This window comes from Stegostoma tigrinum, chromosome 21 (genome assembly GCF_030684315.1).
Source record: "Stegostoma tigrinum isolate sSteTig4 chromosome 21, sSteTig4.hap1, whole genome shotgun sequence".
NCBI lineage: Eukaryota > Metazoa > Chordata > Chondrichthyes > Orectolobiformes > Stegostomatidae > Stegostoma > Stegostoma tigrinum.
Genome location: NC_081374.1, coordinates 10,958,360 through 10,976,155, shown reverse-complemented (window position 1 = coordinate 10,976,155; position 17,796 = coordinate 10,958,360). Strand labels below are relative to the sequence as shown.

At 45.1% G+C, this 17,796-nt stretch overlaps 1 protein-coding gene across 8 annotated transcripts in view; it reads left to right on the top strand.

The window, feature by feature from the left end:
• Nucleotides 1–17,796, top strand: part of LOC125462956 (transcription factor SOX-13-like) — a 178,827-nt gene that overhangs the window by 116,743 nt on the left and 44,288 nt on the right. For 3 of the 8 annotated variants that reach the window (XM_048553495.2, XM_048553496.2, XM_048553494.2), the window contains exons 1-3: nt 8,934–9,588; nt 9,749–9,974; nt 15,849–15,951. In XM_048553495.2, coding sequence (XP_048409452.1) covers nt 9,527–9,588; nt 9,749–9,974; nt 15,849–15,951 — 391 coding nt within the window. In that variant the 5' untranslated portion in view covers nt 8,934–9,526. Of the gene's footprint in view, nt 1–8,408; nt 8,519–8,933; nt 9,589–9,748; nt 9,975–15,848; nt 15,952–17,796 lie in introns of those variants that run through there. The other 5 variants (XM_059653337.1, XM_059653338.1, XM_048553497.2 and 2 more) reach the window with 3 other exon arrangements.

The window sequence follows — 17,796 nt, the reverse complement described above, 5'->3', positions numbered from 1 at the left end:
CGGAGGAATAAAAAGAAATGTGTAGTGAAGCATTGAAGTAGACAGTTTGTAAGACTCCAACAGAGAGGAATCCAGACGTCCTGGTGCAATTTATAACATGAAGTTAGTTTGCAAGTTTAGGACAGCAAATGACACTTTCTCAGCTATGACCAGGAGAATGGAATACAAAAGTAGTGAAGTTTTGCTAAAACTACACAAGTTTGGAAAGACCACATGAGTTTTGTTTTTTTTTAGAAAGAAATCTAATTGCTTTAGAAATGAATCAGAGAAGGTTCTTGTGACTTATTCCATGGATGAAGGATTTGTCTTGTGAAGGAAGGCTGTACAGATTCAGGGAGGTGATGGCCTAGTGGTGTTATCGCTGGACTGTTAATCCAGAGACCCAGATAATGTTCTTGGGACCCAGTTCGGATCCCACCATGACAGATGGTGAAATTTGATTTCATAAAATATCTGGAATTAAGAATCTAATGACCGTGAATCCATTGTTGATTGTCAGGAAAAACCCATGCAGTTCACTCATGTCTTTTGAGGGAAGGAAACTGCCATCCTTACCCGGTCTGGTCTCCATGTGACTCCAAACCCACAGCAATGTGGTTGACTCTTAACTGCCCTTTGGGCAATTAGGGATGGGCAATAAATGCTGCCTAGCCAGCAACACCTCACCCGTGAATGAATTTTTTAAAAACTGTACCCATTTGGAGATTAGCAGAATGAGAGGTGATCTTATTGAAATATAGAATCTCAAGACACCACTTGACAGAATGGATACCAGGAGCATTTTCCTGTTGTGGGGCAGATGAGAAATGAGGGCACACAATTTAAGGATAAGATGTCTCTCCTGTTGAGACTGAGAGGAATATTTTCTTTCACTGCCAGGATCATTCTTTTTGCAAAAAGGGAATTAGAGGCTGGGTCATGGAATGCCTTTAAGGCAGAGATAGAGATGTTTTGATATTCAAGGGGATTGAGGATTATGGGAGATAGACAGGCAAGTGAAGCTGAGGCCATAATGAGATCAGCAAGGATCTCTTCTGAATTGTGGAGCAGGCTCAAAGGCCCAGATGGCCTTGAAAGTACATGGTGTAAATCCTACTTTCCTAAAGGACTTGTACAGATCCAAGTTGTTGTTGAAACATGTTGCACTGAAACGATGATCTTGCTGAAGTACAGTTTCTCCCCTTTTTTTAAGTCACTTTGGGAATGTTTCATCATTAAGTGGGAGACAGCAAAGCAGTTCCTGTCCATTTTCAGGTCATCATGATGGTCTTGTTTTATTCTGCCTCAGTCCTTTGCTTGCATGGCTGATGAACTCCATCTTCTATTGTCCCATCATGAGGAAACAGCTTAGCTCTGTTCTAGGTTCCCTTCCCACTGGGACTCCGGGGCTGTGTGTTGACCAGGGAACATTTACTGAAACCAGGCAAGAACCTTAGTGGTGACACCAAGTCTGCCTGATGCCGTGAGGAATTCATTTCTGAGGATCTGTTGCAGAGGGGTGATTTAACAAAGAATGTTTCTGGACAGTTACCTCCTACAATTGGCAGTTCCAAGTATCTTGTAAGGGATGTTCAGAAACTCAATGATGTGTGCGCATCTGTGTGTTTCAGACTATTCCTTACTGCTGATCAATTTGGAATTCACACCTCTAACAGCTTGTTGCATCAGGCACATCTTCTTTTGAAATATTAGAATCTCACTGCTGTAGAAAAGGATCATTCTTGGGTAGTCCAAGCAGACTCCTGTCATTCAGTTTGTAGCTTCCCATGGATGCTTTCGATGAAATGATTTCATTGCCTCCAGCTTCTCTCATTTCCACAGATATTTGAAACTCCCATTGGCTAATCTGAGCCTATACAACTAGAAGTGCAACTCTTTCCCTTTGGTTTTCTCCTCTGTGGGCAAAAATTGACTGGCTGCTTACTCATTTGAAATAGGTTTTCAGAGTATTGATGTGTTTTTGACTGAGTGCACAGATAAGACCCTGTTTCAGCACATTTTCTGAAGACCATCTTCTCTTGCTTCAGTGACAATGCCTGATTGTCCTTCATTGAATGGAAAGTCTGGGTACGAGAGTGAGACCATTGTGCTTTCTTGCCAAATTCCTCCCTCCTGTTCTTTATGCACACTGAACAAAACAAAGAATTGATAGCATATTGTCAATCCTAAGCTTTCATTACAAAGCTCATTTGTTGGGTTCAGAGGCCATATTATCACTACTATGGTCACCAGTACCTTATTTCTTCGAGTACGGACCTTCAGTTCCAGATGTTGATTTTATCGCAAGAAACATCAAGCCTGTGTTTGGTGTTTTGATCTAACAATCCCAGAGCAGCACCTCATTTTAAAAATAAGAGATTGGCTAGGAAAGATTTAGTTTAGCAACTTCTAATATTTGTCATCTCTCTCAAAGCTGTTTACAAAATCTTTTCACCTTTTATTACAAAATCCACATTGTTTTATAGTCACCATAGGGGCCATTTTATGAACAGTAAGATCCCACGAACAGCATTGAGATTGAGAGCAGTGGAAAGGTTTTACTTGATGTTGGTTAACTGAGGAATGTTAGCTGTCAATGTTGGTGTGAGACACTGTTGGGTGGGTTGGGGGTTCCCAGAAAATTTTGACACCAATCTTGGTAGGAAAATGGGGCTTTAATTTTACCATCTCATTTAAAGAGTGGAGACAAACCAGCTTAACTTTAGTTCTCACAGCAGAAATTTGATTTCAAAACTCAACTTCTCCCTGGCTTCCTTTTTTCTCCTCTCACCTTACTCTGTCCTCGTTTAGGAGAGTCAGGTTAGCTCAGTTGGCTGAGCAGAGTAATGCCACTAGTTGAATTCCCACACAGGCTGAGGTTACCCTGAAGGATTCCTCAACCTCTCTTGGTGACCCTCTGGTTAAATCTGTTGCGTGCTGTCTCACACATACCACTCTGTCTCGTGCTCCCTGGCTCACCTGCTCTCTGACGCTTGCCTGTGCGCTTGCTCCCTCACACCCGCTCTCACTCACCTGCACTTACACGCCCCTTTGCTCTAGCTTGCTCACTCTAATGAGAGAGCAACCTTTTTACTATCTGGCAGGACTGTGGCAGCCTTATTTAGATTAGATTAGATTCCCTACAGCGTGGAAACGGGCTCTTCGGCCAACAAGTCCGCAACAACCCTGAGGGCATCTCCCAGACCCATCCCAACCAGTAACCCACCTAATCTACACATCCCTGAACACCATGGGCCATTTAGCATGGCCAATCCACCTAGCCTGCACATCTTTGGACTGGGGGGGGGGAGGAGGAGAGAACTGGAGCTCCTGGAGAAAACCCACACAGTCACAGGAAGAATATACAGACTCCACACAGACAGGTGCCCGAGGGTGGAATCGAACCTAGATTCCTGGCACTGTGAGGCAGCAGTGCTAACTACTATGCCACCGTACCGCCCAATAGTACTGGCAATAGTACTGAAAATTGGTGCTCCAAACCTTGCTGCCTTCCCTAGCTAAGCTGTGCCAGTACAGTTACAACACTGCCATGTATCCAACAATGTGGAAATTTGCCTAGTTTTGTCCTGTACACAGAATGCAGGACAAATCCAACCTGGCCAATTATTGGCTCAGCAACCTACTCTCGATCATCAGTAAAGTGATGGAAGGTGTCATCAATAGTACTATCAAGCAGGACCTGCTCAGGAATAACCTGCTCAGTTTGCATTCTGCCATAGCCACTCAGCTCCTGATTTCAGTACAGTTTTAATCCAATCATGAACAAAAGAGCTGAATTCCAGAGTGGGTAGGAGCTGCTGATGCTGGAGAATCTGAGATAGCAAGGTGTAGAGCTGGATGAACACAGCAGGCCAAGCAGCATCGGAGGAGCAGGGAAGCTGATGTTTCGGGTCTGGAATCGTCTTGACCCGAAATGTCAGCTTTCCTGCTCCTCTGATGCTGCGTGGCCTGCTGTGTCCATTCAGCTCGACATCTTGTTATCGCTGAATTCCAGAGTGACTGCCCTCCAAATCAAGGCTGCTTTGAGTGAGTATGGCATCAAAGAGCTTTAGGAAAACTGGGATCAACAGTAACCATGGGTAAGTGTCTCTGTTGGTTTGGATCATTCTAGGCACTTAGTTTTGTGGTTGCTGAAAGTCAATCATCTCTGCTCAAGCTTTCTCTGCAGGAGATCTTCCAGGGTAGATGTTTTCTAAACAACTGATTTAAAGATATTGATATAACAAGGTGTAGGGCTGGATGGACACAGTAGGCCAAGCAGCATCAGAGGAGTAGGAAGGCTGATGTTTCGGCCTAGACCTCCCTTCAGAAAATCCTACTATCTCTGAAACTATTTAGAGATGTTATTTTGATTTTTGGAGCATGTGGAACTTGAACCCTGTCCTTCTTACTCAGAGGTAAGGACACTACCAATGCTTGTATCTAGGCCCAGTTCCTTTTGTGCTTCGTCAATGGCCTTCCCTCCCTCATAAGGTCAAGTTCACCTTCAAGTTCCCCTCACCTTCCGGACTTGGAAATATATAATTGTCCCTTCACTCTTGCTGGCTCAAACTCCTGGAATTGCATCCCTAATGACATTCAGTCTACATACATCAAGTGGACTGCAGTGGTTCAAGAAGGCAACTCACCATCATCTTCTCAAGGCCAAATAGGGATGGATAATAAATTTCAGCCTAGAATGAGATGCCCACATTGCATGAATGAATACAAAGTTAGAATTGGGTTGGGGATGTTGGGGCATGTTCCAGGAAATCTCATTTTTCAGATACGCCTTATTTTGGGGCTCTGGTCAAGGGTAAGCTCCTTTTTCTTTTTTACCACCCCCCCCCTCCCCCCCCCTCCCCCCCTCTCCCCTCCCCCTCCCCCCCCCTCCCCTCCCCCTCCCCCCCCCTCCCCTCCCCCTCCCCCCCCCCCTTTGACAAGCGCTGAGTGACCAAAGTCGTCAGTTTTCTTGAATTTCTCTGCCCCAGGAAACAAATTCCCCCTTCTACTCTGAGCAAACCTCCACCTGACATTGGAGGCAGTCCACAGAAGACTCACTAGACCATGAGCAGGTGTGGCAGAACAGTCTTATGAGGAGATATTGAGTAGGTAGGCTTGTACTTATTGGAGTTTAGAGGATTGAGAGGTAAGCTTATTGAAGTTTACAAGCTTCTTAGTCAACTTGACAGGGTAGATGTATTGGGAGAGTCTAGCACCAGAGGAAATAATTGCAGACTGTGGGGCTTGTCCATTTAAGACTGAGATGAGGAGGAATTTCTTCTCGGGTGGTAAATCTGAGGAATTCGTTATTTCAGAGGGCTGTAGAGCCTGAATCATTAAGTATATTCCAGGCTGAATGAGAGATTTGTAACTGAGGGGTATGGGATGGAGAGTGAGTTGAGGATTATGAAATCAAACATGATCTCATTGAGTGGTAGAGCACTATTGATGGGCTGAATGGCCTACTTATGCTGTTACCTTTTAGTCTTAAGAGAATAGTCCCATTTGAAATCTCAATTCTCCTTTTTGCCCTAACTGCAGAGCTCTGCATTTGCCCACTCATGATGATGACACGAGTGGCACAGTTCAATTTCCCACATACACTGCATTTATTAGCTCTGTGAGGGAGGTTACTAATTATTGCACCTTTTGTGGTTTGGGCTGTTCCTCACTCTCACAGCTGGTTCTAATGCTGCCTAATTCCATGTGGTGTTTTTGCAGCATTAACAGACAGAATTGTGATTCTCTCACTATAGCCTGAATTCCATTCCAGTTCAATCTGTCAGCTATCACTGTCAACATGCTTTGTGTGACTCCTGTCATTTTCAACATTTTCATTTTCAACCTGATTCTGATATCAAGAAACAGTTGGAGGCACTGGATACTACAAAGGCTAATGAGCCCTGACAACACTCCTTCAGTAGTGCTAAAGACTTGTGCTCCAGTACTTGTTACTCCCCTCGCCAAGCTCTTCCAGTGCAGTTACAACACTGGCATCTACCTGACATTTGGAAATTTGCCCAGGTATGTCCTGTATACAGAAAGCAAGACAATTCCAACCCAGCCAACTTTTGGACAGTTTTCGTTGTCTGTGGAATGAGCAAACCTTTGTTTGAGAATTTCCCACTGCTTCTGTTGGACAATACAGACCTTGTGAGCACTCCACTCACCTTCCTGAAAGTATTTGGATGATGGTTGCCCACACCGTACTCATCTACCACAGATCCAGCTGCCCAGAGTTCCCACAACACTCCAAGGCTGGAATCTTTACAATCTGAGCCAGGCGGGCTAATATTACACAATGTTAAAGGATCCAACGATTCTTGAGAAATATAATAACCCTGCACAATGGCTATGCAACTTCAGTAATGTGGAGTCTGATTTTTAGTTTGCATCTGCTTTGTAAATGTTCGTTCCTGTTAGGTTGCTATGCAAACTGCATTGTAATGATGCTTTTGAATTTGCAATGGTAATCGTCAGAAGAACTATTGACATCTCCATATTTTCTTTCACATTTTTTCAGAGTGAGAGGAAAAATCTAGGTCACTTTATTCTTGCTCTTTCTGCTGGTTTTAGGAATTCACTGCTTGTTTCTTATTCCTTTAAAACGAGAACATTCCATTTGGTGTTGATAGCTTACCAAATTTTTATGCATTGAGCCACACCCTCACGCTCTTCGGTCAGAGTTTGAGGGCTCAAGCCTGACCCTTGGAGGGCGGAGTTGGGTGGAAGGGAGCAGTGGTGCTATTGAGTCAGCCTGAATCTCTCAATTGAGTGCAGTACTGGGAGGGTGCTGCACACTTGGAGGTACCATAGTTTTGGATGGGATGACCTTCAAGTGGTTATTGAAAGTCCCATAGTCAAAAGAAATGAGTGGTGTTTTGCTTTAATTGTAGAGGTAGTGATGTAAATGAGAGTAAAGAGAAAGCCACACCTGGAGAATTGTGTGCTATTTTGGTCTCCTTACCTCAGAAATGGACAATTCAGTGTGAAGCTGGAGGCACACAGCAGGTCAGGCAGCATCAGAGGAGCAGAAAAGTTGACATTTTGAGCTTACACCCTTTGTCCTTTTGTGAGCCCTGGTGAAGGGTGTGAAGCCAAAAGGTCAACTTTGCTCCTCTGATGCTGCCTGGCCTGCTGTGTTCCTCCAGCTCCACACTTGTTATCTCAGACTCGTGTTTGCAGTTCTCACTATGTCTAAAAATGGACATTTCTCGCCCTGTAGGACTTGCATCAGAAGTTCATCGGACAGTTTCCTGGAATGGCCTTATCACGTGTGGAGGAATAAAACAGACTTTAAACTGAAGGGAACTATAGAATTAACGAGATGTGATCTAGTGTTGTACAGATCTGTGTTCGATGTTCTATTTAAAATTCTTAAGGGGTCTGACAGTGGACAATAAGAAAATGTTTCCTTGTCTGCAGAATGGAGACCGTTAGGTCACATTCACAAAATAAAGAGTTGGCTATTTTGTCACCATAGATGAGAAATCTTGCCTCTAAAAGGATGGCAAGTCTTCAGAATTGGCAGGCTCAGAGACTGGGGGTCACTCAGTTTTTGACTATATGTAAAGCGTTCAATAAAGTTTTGAGCACCAAGTGAGTTAAGGGTGTGCGAGCATGGGGCTGCCATGGAGGTAATCTTGTTGATTGGAGAAGTAGGCTTCCTTAGCAGCTGTTCATTCCTCAACCAACGTTACTGAAGCAGATTCCTGGTGGTTTATCTACCTGCTGCTTGTGGCATCACCGTATGACATTTAGTTGCTGCTTTTCTATCGCAATCCCAGTTTAGTCCCTCCCCTAGCTGTGAGGTCCCAGTGAATGCACAGTTGTTGACTCTATCATGTGCATTAATATGGAGTCCCAATGTGTACAGTTGTCACTTTAATCATTACTTTGTTTAAAATTGCATGAGTGAGCGGTTTTACGCCCAGATGCCTCTGCATTCCACCCCCCCCCCCCCCAGTAGCCTAGGGTCGGCAACAGCAGTCTGCATTTCCGTAGCACCTTTTTTAACAGAGCAAGTCATCCATGGCACATCACAGGAGCGATTGTCAGACAAATATTGATTCCGAGCCACCCGAGAAAATACAAACAGGCAAAGAGGCTGTAAGATTTAGAGCATGGGGAGGACTCAGCGTGTAGGCAGAAGTGATTCTCAAAATCTCCAGAGAGCCAAAACTGTGCGGAAAGCATTCAAAACAGAGCATTTTTTTTAAGAAAAAGAAAAGGGGTCTGGGCATTTGGTGTGTCAAGCAGTTGCGGCTTATGTGGTTCTGTAATCCACAATACTCGTTGAGATGTTATTAAGCAATGAAAGAGTTAATAGTTGCCTTCAATTCTGTGATTACTGTTGAGTCACACAAGAGCTTAAATTAAAACTCGCATTAACTCGATCACAGATTAAATCCAGTCCAGTGGACAAAGGAGTCTGTTGAAAGGAAACGAGATATGATGAAATCCAAACAGGAGGCTTTGGAACGGGAAGGAAAGAGAGATAAACCTGCTCCTGAAAGCAGGAATGACGGATCAAACTGTATGCCATTGTCCTCTTGTCACATTTCCCTTTTGTTTGATTTCTTTTGTCTTAAGGCCCATTGTGCCACTTCCTTTCGTCCCCAGTTCAGTCTGTTCTCTTTCCATTACAAAACACATTCTGTTATTTCGCTACTTTTTTTTTGGTTGGAGCTGCTCTAACTGCCACTTTGCTGAGAACTGTGTTTTGACTTGTAGGTTGAATTATTTGAGTTACTTTTTGTTTATGGCGATTATTATTGTCGCCAGAAATCTCCTTTTGCACGTCAATGTTCCAACTCTTTCCCTTTCTCCCCCCCCCCCACCTCCGACCTTCCCAACCCATTCACTCAAGGTGAATCACGTGGTCCATCTCTCCCTCTTTCTTTCTCTCTCCCCCCTCTCGTTCTCTCTCTCACACTCTTCCCCCTGTCTCTCTTCCCCTCTCTCCCCCTCTGTCTCTCTCCCCCTCTGTCTCTCTCCCCCTCTGTCTCTCTCCCCCTCTGTCTCTCTCTCCCCCTCTGTCTCTCTCTCCCCCTCTGTCTCTCTCTTTCCCTCTCCCTCTCTCTTTCTCTCTCCCTCTCTCTCTCTCTTTCTCTCTCCCTCTCTCTTTCTTTCTCTCTCCCCCCTCTCTCTCGTTCTCTCTCTCACTCTCTCCCCCTCTCTCCCCCTCTGTCTCTCTCCCCCTCTGTCTCTCTCCCCCTCTGTCTCTCTCCCCCTCTGTCTCTCTCCCCCTCTGTCTCTCTCTTTCTCTCTCCCTCTCTCTTTCTGTCTCTCTCCCCCTCTCTCATCTGTGAAGAGATGAATCCAACATTCGCTTTTGTTGAGCGCAGGCTTGTGTGTTCCCGGCAACAATCCAGTAGCTCGCGTTCTGCTGGACAGCTACTGGCCGACAGAAAACCACGTCCCCAAAAGGGTTCGCGACGATGCCTATGGGGCCGGAGGAAGAAGCATTTTCTGGCTTTAGTCCTGCTGTAGAGGTTTCGAAGCGAGTGTCCCTGGCGCACCAGTCCAGCGACAGTGTTTCCAAATGCAGAGGGTGAATTCCTCAAAATTTGAAGCCCATTTTCCCCCCAACTCTTTTGTGGTGAGGCACGTGACTTCTCAGATGCCGTCACTTGTTTAACTTTTTTAAAACTTTCTTGTCAAGGGGGTTGAGCTTTTATTTTAAAGTGAACAGATGTCACATCTTATGCTTGAACTTTCTCTTCCTTCCACCCTCCCTCCCTCTCCCAAACGCCTTGCCCTGTAGAATGTCCACACGGCAGCTGCCCTCTTGTATGGAAGTGGTGAATGGAGACGTGATCATGGTCCACGACCAGGTGAAGGTGGAGGAGGTGGAGGAGGAGCGGAGTGGGTACGGATCCCTCAGCATGTCCTTTCCCAACAACCCTCAATGCGATGGGCTTCAGAGCAAGGCAGCGCCCGGGAGGGAGAACCCCGACTTCGAGAAGTCGGGGGTCGTGAAGCCAACACAGGTAAGTTGCGACCGTGAGCGTACGGCGGCTCCTCACCTCCAACCCGAACCTGCTGAGGCCCACCCTTCCTCACCTGGGAACAGATGTCTGGTAAAAGCGGAGTTGGTCACATTCCCATAACGTGCAGGCAATCGACTGGGGCCTTCAGATCAATAGCTGGAGTGAGAGGCCACGTACATACTTGCAATCTCACTAAGAACCTGCAAATGCTTTTGTCATTCACTGCCACTCGTTCCAGAGTTCATTGCATGGCGGCTGGTGGGGGCGAGGTAAATCATAGAATCCCTGCAGCTTGGAAGGAGGTCATTCCGCCCATTGAGTCTACACTGACTCTCCAAAGAGCATCCACCCAGATCCACCCCTCTACCCTATCCCTCTAACCCTGCATTTACCCATGGCTAATCCACCTACCCTGCACATCCCTGGACACCATGGGCAATTTAGCACAGCCAGTTCACTTAGCCTTGCACATCTGGTCTATGGGAGGAAACCGGAGCACCTGGAGGAAACCCATGCAGACGCAGGGAGAATGTGCAAACTCCACACACTGCTCTGAGACAGTAGTACTAACCACTGAACCACTGTGCCATCCTTCCCCAAAGTCTCACTTACAAGTAGAGGCAATTCTTCAAGTGGAAATATAAGTTTGCAAAATACACCACTGAAATGAGCCATTCAACCAATTGCTTCATGGCACTAAAAGCAAAGTTGCTGGTAAAGCTCAGCAGATCTGGCAGCGTCTGTGAAGGAAAAAAACCAAGTTAACATTTTGGGTCCCGGTGACCCTTCCTCAGAACTATTTATGCTCAAGCTGACCTCTTCTTTGTTTAATGCTGTCAACGTCTCCTTCGTTTCCAACATGTTTATCAAGTTTTCCCTTCATGCACCTCTACTGTTGAACTCCCCTATTCCTTATGGGAGCAGGTTCCACATTTCTCAATGTTCTGGGTAAAGAGGCATCTCCTGAACTGCTTGGTTTATCAGTGACACATTTGTCCCCTAGTTCTACTCTTGTTCAAAAGTCGAAAAATATTTTTGAAGTCCTATCAAACCCTATCATATCGATAACCCCTCTCTATCGGGTCACCGTTCAGTTTCTTTTAAGACAAAAAGTGCAGTATGTCCAATCTTTCTTGATATCTCTCTGTTCTAGCGTCATTCTGAGAAATAATGTTTGCACCATCTCCAGTGCGCCTCAATTGTTCTTGCAACCTGGAGATTAACGCTCTTAAGAGTACCTAAAGTGTATTCTAGCACACGTTCCAGCTATGACTCACTGAAAAACAAAAGATGCTGAAAATTGGCAATAGAAACAGGAAATACTGTATGTATGATGAGCTGCAGCTATGGGAGAGAGGAGCCTGGAAGATCTTTTGAGGTCAATGACATTTCATTACTGTTTACTTTCCTTGAGTGTAAAATATCATTACTTTATCCTCACGTTGTCTGCCAACATTCTTGGGGTTACCTTTGATCAGAATCTCAGCAAGTGTCAACTGCATAATTAGTGGGTACAAGAACAGATCAGAGACTGAAAATCCTTCAGTGAATAACTCCCCATATCATTTCCCCAAAGTCATTTCACTATCAACAAGGCATAAGTCAGGAGTGTGGTGGAATACTCCCCCACTTGACCCGATTGGTGCAGCCCCAACGACTCTCGAAGTTTGACACGTTCCAGGACGGAGGGAAACGTTTGATGAGATCCTTATCCACTAGCAATGCACAACAGCAGCAGTGTATACCACCTACGAGATGCACACCGGGAACTTGCCACTCGCTCTTCAACAGTACCTTCCAAACTTAGTTTCCAGGAGGACAAGGGCAGCGAATGCATGGGGGAGCCACCATCAGCTACAGGTTCTCCTGCAACTTAGAGCATCCTGGTTTCGAACTTTGTCACCATTTTGTGTGTGTGTGTGTGTGTGTATACGTGCGCATCTGTCACCGCATGGAAAACAGTGGTTTGAGAATGTGTCCCACCACCACTTTTTTTAAGGGCAGTCAGGGATTGCAGTAAATGCTAGTCTAGCCAGCGACACACCCCATCTCCTGAAAGAATAAAGAAAAACAATCCAGTGTGGTCAAAAGACAGGAACCATAACATTGTCGTAAGTTGCCTGAGGTTCTTATTTTGTGAATTGCCTTGATGTTTCCTGGATGATAGCTGAAAGAATAGACCATACCAGGAGCAGATACCTGTATTAGATGTTTCATTCGTCACACCCCCAGTCACCCATCCCCCTCAAGATTTGTGCATTCCCTAGAAACCATACATTGATGTGCTTAATGAGAGAGTAGCAGAGAAATTAGATGAGTGTTTAAAGGAAATCATCTTCTATTGATGAGCAGCTGAGGGTGTTGACAGATCCTTGAAGCCCACTTGAATACATAGAAAGTGTTTGTAACCCATGAATATCACAGTGTGCTGACTCTAATGCAATTAACTGCGACTTGAAACAGGTCATGCATTGGGAGGTGATGAAAGGAGTTATAGAAATATGTGGAGAGCAAGGTGGGAGAGATTAAGTGACAAAAAGGATGATGATGCAAGGCAAAAGGATGGGTCATGTGGAGAAAGATAGATTAATCCATCCTTCCACCTTTTCACACAGCTTCCTTTTTAGTACTTTCTAACTTCTCCTTTCTACCCTGCCTATGTACTTGGTGAAAACTGTTTGCAACCTCTAATTCCTTTTTGTTCTGGCAAAGGTTCATTGACTTGAGCTGTTGGGCGGAATGTTATGGAGGTGATGGGAGTGTCAGCTGTGGCTAGAGAGCCAGCAAGATGCCTCCATCCTCCCCCCATCCTCCGAAACAAGGATCATAGACACCAAAGACAGGGGTCAAGCTGCCCAACCAGAAGCTGGCTGCTCCTCTGTACCCAGCAGTGCCACCAGGGGGAAAAGAGCTGGTTGTTGCTGATACTACAAGCTCAAGGAGCCCCAAATGGAGTTGACATCCAAGGCACAGGTGAATGATGGTGGGAAGCGAGATGCTGGGGAGAGGCTTGGACGTGGCAGCAAGGGAGGTATGGTGTCTCTGAGCAGGACCTTCCTTTCCCATTGCCTGTTTCTTGTTCAGCTGCCAAATGCTTTTTAATGAAGGATACCACCCTGGGAGCCACCAAATAAACATGGCACAGGTTACCTGTCATGCTCCCTACCCAACCTGTGGCTGTGTTAATACCAAGAGTAGCAGACTGAAGCCCCTGAAGTTGGCATTATTTACTCACTTGTGCTAATTACAGCGATAGGATGGGCCCTTCAGCCAAACTGCTTCATAGTGCTGCCTATGCTCTCACAAGCCTCGTCTTTGTTAAATGCTGTCAACATCTCCCCCTTCTGTTCCAGACTCCCTTACATGTTTATCTAGGTTGCCCTTTTTGCACCTACACTGTTCAATTCAACTATTCCTTGTGCCTAGCAAGTTTCACATTCCTGTGCTCTGCGTGAAGAGGGTTCTCCTGAACTCCACAGAGATAGTAAGAACTGCTGACGCTGGATTCTGAGATAGCACAGTGTGGAGCTGGGTGAACACAGGAGGCCAGGCAGCATCAGAGGAGCAGGAAAGCTAACGTTTTGGGTCGGAACCCTCCTTCAGATTTAAAGAAAAAGAAGGGCCCTGACCCGAAACGTCAGCTTTCCTGCTCCTCTGATTCTGCTTGGCTTGCTGTGTTCGTCCAGCTCTACAGTGTGCTATCTCCTGAACACCTGGTTGGTTTATTAGTGACTTTATATCCCCTGTGTTCCAGTCTTTCCCAGTAGTGGGAACACTCCCTTAACTTGCACCCGATTGAACCCTTTCACTTCTTAGACTTCTATCAGGCCACAATTCAGTTTTCTTTTCTTTTGAGACAAAAATCCCAGCCTGACTGATCTTTGCTGATATCTCTGTTCTCATGTCATAGTGAGAAGTATTTCGAGCACCACCTCCAGTGCCTCTCTTCTATTTTACATCATGGAAATTAATGATATTAATATATCTCAAGTGTATTCTAGCAAAGGTTCCAGATATGATTCACATAGATTTAAAACAATGCAGCTGCTGGAAGCCAGAAACAAAATAGGAAATACTGTGTATAAGCCGAACTACAACTGTCGACAGAGAAGTTAGTGAGAGGTGTTTCCACAGACCTTCCTGCTATAGACTTGATCAGGATGGAGGCACTCCTTTCCCATCCACCACTAAACTCAATGGGACTGGGATGGGATTAGAGCACAAGAGTCAACCCATTAACTCTGATGAAGGGTTATCTAGACTCACGGTTAGCTTCCTCTCTCTCCCTCCATGGATGCTGCCTGACCCATTGTAATTTCCAGCACTTTTTACTTTCACCCGTTAACTCTGTTGCTCTCTCCATGAATGTTGCATGACGGGCTGAGCATTTTCTGGTTGTGTATTTGTAGAAGTTGGATTACTCCTTTCCTTCCTGTGAATAAGCCAGTTTGAAATACAAAGCATGTACAAACCTTCGCAGCAGAGCATGATTTAAAGGCCAAGGTCCAATAGAAAAAAATAATCATCTTCTGTGGCTTTATTTTGATACAATGGATGCTTAGTGCTTCGATGAGAAATGACGAACGCCTGTAAAGTTTGTGAGGCAACTCTAGTCTCTGAATCAGCAGCTTTCATACTTTTTTTTAACCTGTTCACTGCTAAATAACATCAACTTCACAAGGAGATATTAAGAACTGTTGATGCTGGAGTCAGAGATAACATAGTGTGGAGCTGGAGGAACGCAGCAGAGGAGCAGGAAAGTTGACGTTTTGGGCCGGGACCCTTCTTCAGAATTGGGGGATGGGGCAAAGGAGCTCCAAAATAAATAGAGCCTGGGGGTGAGGCTGGGGAAGGTATGCGGGATGGTGACAGATGAGTGCAGGTAGGGATTGGTCAGTGAGGTGGAGGGGTGGTTAGGTGAGAGAGAAGATGGACAGGTTGTGTCAGGTCAAGGAGGTGGGGATGAGAGGGAGGGTTGGTCATGGGATGAGGCTGGGGGTGGGGAGATTTTGAAACTGGTAAAATACACATTAAGACCATTGGGTTATATGCTTCCAAGCCGGAATATGAGGTGCTGCTCCTCTAGTTTCCAGATGGTGCCATTGTGACACTGGAGGAGGCCCAGGATGGACATGTCACCCATGGAGTGGGAGTGGGGTGGGGAGTTGAAATGGTTCGTGACCGCAAGGTGGTGGTGGTGTTTGTCACGAACAGAGCACAGGTGCTATACAAAATGGTCTCCGAGCCTCCACTTGGTCTCTTCAATGTAGAGGAGGCCACATCAGGAGCAGCAGATGCAACAGATCACTTTATAATCAGGCAAGCTTTGCTTTTTGGATGAAAGAATATGTCATATTATTAAGACCAAAGAGCATTTTGATCTCAAACATAATATACATGGATAACTAGACACTCTTCTCTGTCTGTCATCTCGCCCTTCCACCCCCAGCTCTGCCTCCCTTTCCCCCCATGCCCCCCCCTTACACTTCTCCTACAATTGTTCTAATGATACCATATTCAAAATATTCTTGGTCCTAATGTTTTTGTACTTCCCGGAAGAAGATGCAACTTTGTGGAAGTGTCTAACTGGTTTGTGTTAATCCAAGTGTGAGACTAATCCATTGGAAGCCTCATCAATTAGTAACATTTACAATTTGGGTTGTGCCTTATGTTGTTGGTGAACACTGTTTTGATTGCAAAATTTGGGGAGGAAGAGAGCTTCAAATTGAATGTAATTCCTCTTCAATAAATCACCTATGAATCAGTTCTTTTTGTTTGTTATTGGGAACCTGGTGTTGTATGTGTGTAGGACAGGACACTGTGTCTTGTCAAGTGGAAACTAACTGAGTTTTTTTTTTACATTTTACAACGCAGGCTTCATCCTCACCAAGGGACGAGGGGCAACAGGATCACAGTAAATTCACAAATGCATTAAGCAACTTGGAAAGAATAGATTTCAGTAAGAATTTAACTGAAGGTGAGTATAACCACAGCCAGACACCAAGAGCATGGGCTGGATAGCTGATCTAGACTCACCCCTCTGATTAAAAACTGATTTGCATTGGGTGTTCAAGATAGTAGGAACTGCAGATGCTGGAGAATCTGAAGTAACTAGGTGTAGAGCTGATGAGCACACAATCAGCATCAGAGGAGCAGGAAGGCTGATGTTTCGGGCCTAGACCCTTTTTTTTCTGATAAAGGGTCTAGGCCCGAAATGTCAGCTCTCCTGCTCCTAAGATGCTGCTTGGCCTGCTGTTCGCATCCAGCTCTACATCTTGTTATCTGCATTGGATGTTACATAACTTGCAGGATGAGTTGCAGGAAAGATCAGCTCTCACTTGCTCTCGTGTGGTCTCTCTCTCTCTCTTTCCTTCCCTCCCTATTGATTGTTTGATAGACACCAGAGATTAACAATTGGTTAGACAGGGTTCAGGCATATACTTCTCCCATCAGAGTTTTATTCCACCCGACACAGAAAACTTTAAAACATCAATTACTCGTTTTCCATTTAAGTGTATGTAAACATATATAAAAATATACATCCAGTTCTTACCCAATTATCCCTTAATTAACACACAATCTACCTGCTTCCTAGTTTTGATTTGGTCTCTTGTACTCCCTGCCAGGCTCTGCTGGAGAATAACACTGTCTGCACAATTAGTTAGTCAACAGAACAGGGCAAGTGTTTAACTCCCAAGACTTCTAACCATGCTGCTCTACAGCTGGGTGTTAGGAGACTGACCTTGGATGACAAGTTACCCCTCCTTGCTTTTTGTTCAGCCCTCTCCGTCCTAACTCCTGAGAGACGGTTTGTTGAAGAATCCACAGCTAAGGCAGGCCTGGGTTACACCAGCAGTTACAAGCTTGGAGTGTAGAATTAGCTGGTTGGAAGTGGTGGCTGGAGAAGTTAAGTCTCTTCTCCTTGGAACTCGGAGCATTGCAAGATGATGTAATGGAAGGTTTCCAGATGATAAGAGCTCTGGATAGGAGATAGAAAAACTTTTGAATAGACTGCGGCTATTTTCCCAGGAGCATCCGAGGCTTGAGGGATGACGTTTACAAAATCATGAGGGGCATGGATACGGTGAATAGTCAAGGCCTGTTTCCCAGGGTAGGGGAGTCCAAAACTTCAAGGCATAGGTTTAAGGTGAGAGGGGAAAGATTTAAAAGGGACCTGAGGGGCAGCATCATCATACAGAGGGTGGTATTTGTGTGGAACGAGTTGCCAGAGGAAGTGGTGGAGGCTGGTATAATTATAACAGTTAAAAGGCAGCTGGATGGGTGCACAAATACAAATGGATTAGATGCTTATGGGCCAAATGCTGACTAGATTAATTTAGGATACCTGGTCGGCATGGGTGTGTGGATGGAAGTGTCTGTTTCTGTGCTGTGTATTTCTATGACGCAATTCCCTCTGACAGAGGCTGTAAATATAAAATTGCCGGCAAAGAATTTTTTTGGATTTTGGATTACTTTATCTGGACACCTAATTCCATGAATAATTTCAATGGGCTGTCAGATAGGCCCTCGACTAAAGGACTTAGTAAGGACACACTATCACAGCTGGGTCCAGAGCTAAACACATTAACTCTTTCAAAAAATCAACACCAGAACACGATGGGACTAATGGATTCAGTAGTAAATTTTAAATCTGAGGTTGATGCATGTTTGTTCTTAGTAAGTATTGAGAGACATACTGCAAAGGCGAGGTATATGATCTTGAGCTGCAGAACAGCCATTATTAAGGGCAGAACAATCCTGACAGACTAAGATGGGCAATTTCAAGACTAGGGGGCACGTTTTTAAGGTGAGAGGAGAGAGG